Source organism: Limulus polyphemus, unplaced genomic scaffold (assembly GCF_000517525.1).
Source record: "Limulus polyphemus unplaced genomic scaffold, Limulus_polyphemus-2.1.2 Scaffold1968, whole genome shotgun sequence".
Lineage (NCBI taxonomy): Eukaryota > Metazoa > Arthropoda > Merostomata > Xiphosura > Limulidae > Limulus > Limulus polyphemus.
In genome coordinates, this window is record NW_013667578.1 from 98,134 (window position 1) to 101,347 (window position 3,214).

The following is a 3,214-nucleotide window of genomic DNA, read 5'->3' on the forward strand; positions in this document are numbered from 1 at the left end:
CTAACTCGGTAACCCGTGACCCGATTTTAACAAAACTTGTTTTATTCTGTTTCTATTCTCATTTCATTACAAATATGGCAATATTGTGCACTGTTTTTGCTGTATTTAATTACAGACAAACAAACAAACAATCTCAGAGTTTTAGTAGTATATAGATACTATAACAAGAGTATAAAAAGATGAATGATAATTTACATTACCTCATTCTTTACTGACCTAGTACTGTAAGAACAGCATATAAACTATACCTTGTTTGTTACTTTAAGATATCAATAATGATTCTCACCTGCCAATGATGGAAGACAGACAAACAAAATGCTTGGCCTTGTGTATGGGTACGAAGATCTGTCTCAAAACCAAAGGAGTCAATAGCTGGAATAAAGGCTTTGATTGTGTAAAGAGGTGAACCTGGAACTGGAGCATCTTGGGTCACATGTCCTCTGGAATACAACTCTTGGTTATGATAGGCAGTTTGTATTACAAAATACATGTCCAATCAAAACTTATTTTGTCAAAAGTTGTGAGAACAGTTTTAAAATCAAGAAGACAGATACATACAAATAAGAGAAAAATTGTAATTAGATCTCAAATCAATCAAGAGATGACAGGGCTATGAGCTAAAAGTTTGTATTTAGAAAAACCAACAACTCAGAGCCAATATGCCGCAGCTAAAATAACTAGCGACTTTACAAACTAAACAGTATGATTTCTCAATGTAAAAAAACAGTGATTAATATGGCAAAATTTAGTCAAACACTAACTTTACAACCCAACATACACTACTCAAAATACTATTAAAAGAAAACTATTAAACATGTTTTACATATTTTTGCAAGCAAACCAACCAAGAATACCAAAATTTACAATCTATCACAAATCCATGAAAACCCACTTTAAGAAGAAATCTGACTAGCTGCAGCAAAACCATGCCTTGCCTTACTATGGTCATTTGAGAGAAGAAAGAGGAAGGAGGAGGAAATATAACAATTACAAGAAATATTAAAAATGCTTAGTTGTATATATATCCTACAATATTATGACACAGTTTTATATTTGCATTGAATATACATGCATACATCTATACAACTTGTGGTTGCAAAATCCAGTCCATGCATCATTCCTGTATAGTTTAGTAGTCTCTCCAATCCAGTGTTTAGAGGGTATAAATATAGTAGCTATATATATATATTTTAGAAGAATATACATAACAGGGTATGTTGATCACCATGCATCACAGTGATCATACATGCAGTACCACTATCAATGATATCAGGAACAATAGCCATCCAATCTGTATGAAGCCAATCCAAAGGTTGGCAATGTTTCCAGAGAGATCATCATACACCAACTACATATTTCATTAAACTTTCAAATAGGACAGTACTGCTATTATACAGACTTATGTCCATCATGGACACAAAAAAACTAAAGAAACAAGATTATTAAAAAGTGGGAATAGGGATTTTCAAAAAATTACAGAAACAAGACAGGAAGCTTAAAGTAAAAATGCAATCACCAAAAAAAGTAAGCAAAGAAGCTTACAGTTTGAGACACAAGTGTTGACATTATTTCCTCAAGCTAGAAATCCCTATTTTGACTCCACATCTAAAAGTGTAATATTTAGGAGAGTCAAAATAGGGATTTGTAGCTTAAGGAAATAACATCAATACTATTTCCCAAACTTTAAGCTTGTTTGTTTAATTTTTTGCAATTGCATTATCACTTTAAGCTACCTATCTTGTTTCTTTAACTTTTTGAAAATTCCTATTCCCCCTTTTAAAATTAACAATTTTTTAACAATCTTGTAACTTAATGATTAAGAGCTATAAATAAATGAAAGTTATATTTCTTGGTTTGACAGAATGATTGACTATTTAATTACATGGAACATATTTCTTACAGGAGTGATGATACAATTCACGACTATTTAAATACATGGATCTTTTTTCTTCTTGGTATAACAAGCTTACATAAGTGGAACATTTTCTTTTGTAATAGCTATTTTTATCTTGGCATAACTAATTATTATTTCAAGAAATAAACTTATTTTTTTCTTGGTATGGTGAAATGATGAATAACTAATTAAATAAATGGAACTTTTTAGTATGCTAGAACAATTTATGACTATTTTCTTTCTGATACAACAAAAATGATTAATGAACATTTGCGCATGGTTCCACGTACTTTTTCATGGCAAAATAGAAGGACTAATGATGATTTAAACACAAGGAACATTTCATAATATAGAAAAATGATTAATCACAACTTAATTATTGAGTAACAGAAATATCAATGACTACTTTTACATTGTGTAACAAAATGATTAATGATTATCTATACTTTTTGATACTAATGATATTAAAGCAATAAAAACTTTTTTATTAACCCTTTCAAGACAGGTCACAGGAGAAAGGCCATGTCATCTCATTTGTTGACTCACATTCAAAATTTCATTGAACTATTATTTCATGAATTTATGTCAATCTTTGGTATCAAATTGTAGATTATAATTCAAATTTAGTACTATACATTACTCAATTTCTTAATTTAAAAGCAAATATTAAAAAAACACAGTTAAACATCAATTTTTGTGTCACGTGGTATGTTGAATGCAGCACTGGTTCAAATTAAATGTTTGTGAAGTCAAAACACTAAGTCTATCATTTTGTATGAATTAAAACCTCAAATTAACAATACTGACAAGCTAGAATATAGAATAAGAGCCTCTTATCTTTTCTATTTGCTAAGATATTGCTCATGTAATAAATCAAACACAGTGGCACCCCGCCCAACTCTTTCCATTTTTGGAAACACTCCCTTACTTCTATATGAATAACAAATCTGAAGCTTGGAATGTCCCCTAGTGGCTTTCACAGCCATTTTAACGGACTTGGCACCATTTCTTTATTTTGAACCAATATTTCAACGAGGTAGGGTGAGTCTTTAGTATGCTTGAAATTTCAGTTTTATAGACTAAAATTCATCTTAGTTACTGAGCTTAATAAATTATAGTGGAATTTTATGGTATTAATGTAGTAATTTATGATTTTTTAGTTATTCAAATGTATATATAAAACCTTATAAAAAAATTTGTTTCATATCCTCCACGTGCAACTTTCTAAAGGCTTAGCAATCTGCATCAAGCAGCAACTGAGTACAAAGGTCGTAACTAGAAGAGATAATTGTTTGCTTTACTTCTTTAGTTACTGTTCTA

The 3,214-nt window shown here is 30.2% G+C and overlaps 1 protein-coding gene across 1 annotated transcript in view; it reads right to left on the bottom strand.

Moving 5' to 3' along the window:
• LOC106465512 (116 kDa U5 small nuclear ribonucleoprotein component-like) overlaps window positions 1-3,214 on the bottom strand; it is a 122,113-nt gene that overhangs the window by 1,285 nt on the left and 117,614 nt on the right. Inside the window, 1 exon segment of the mRNA XM_013925738.2 lies at window positions 287-440. Coding sequence (XP_013781192.1) covers window positions 287-440 — 154 coding nt within the window.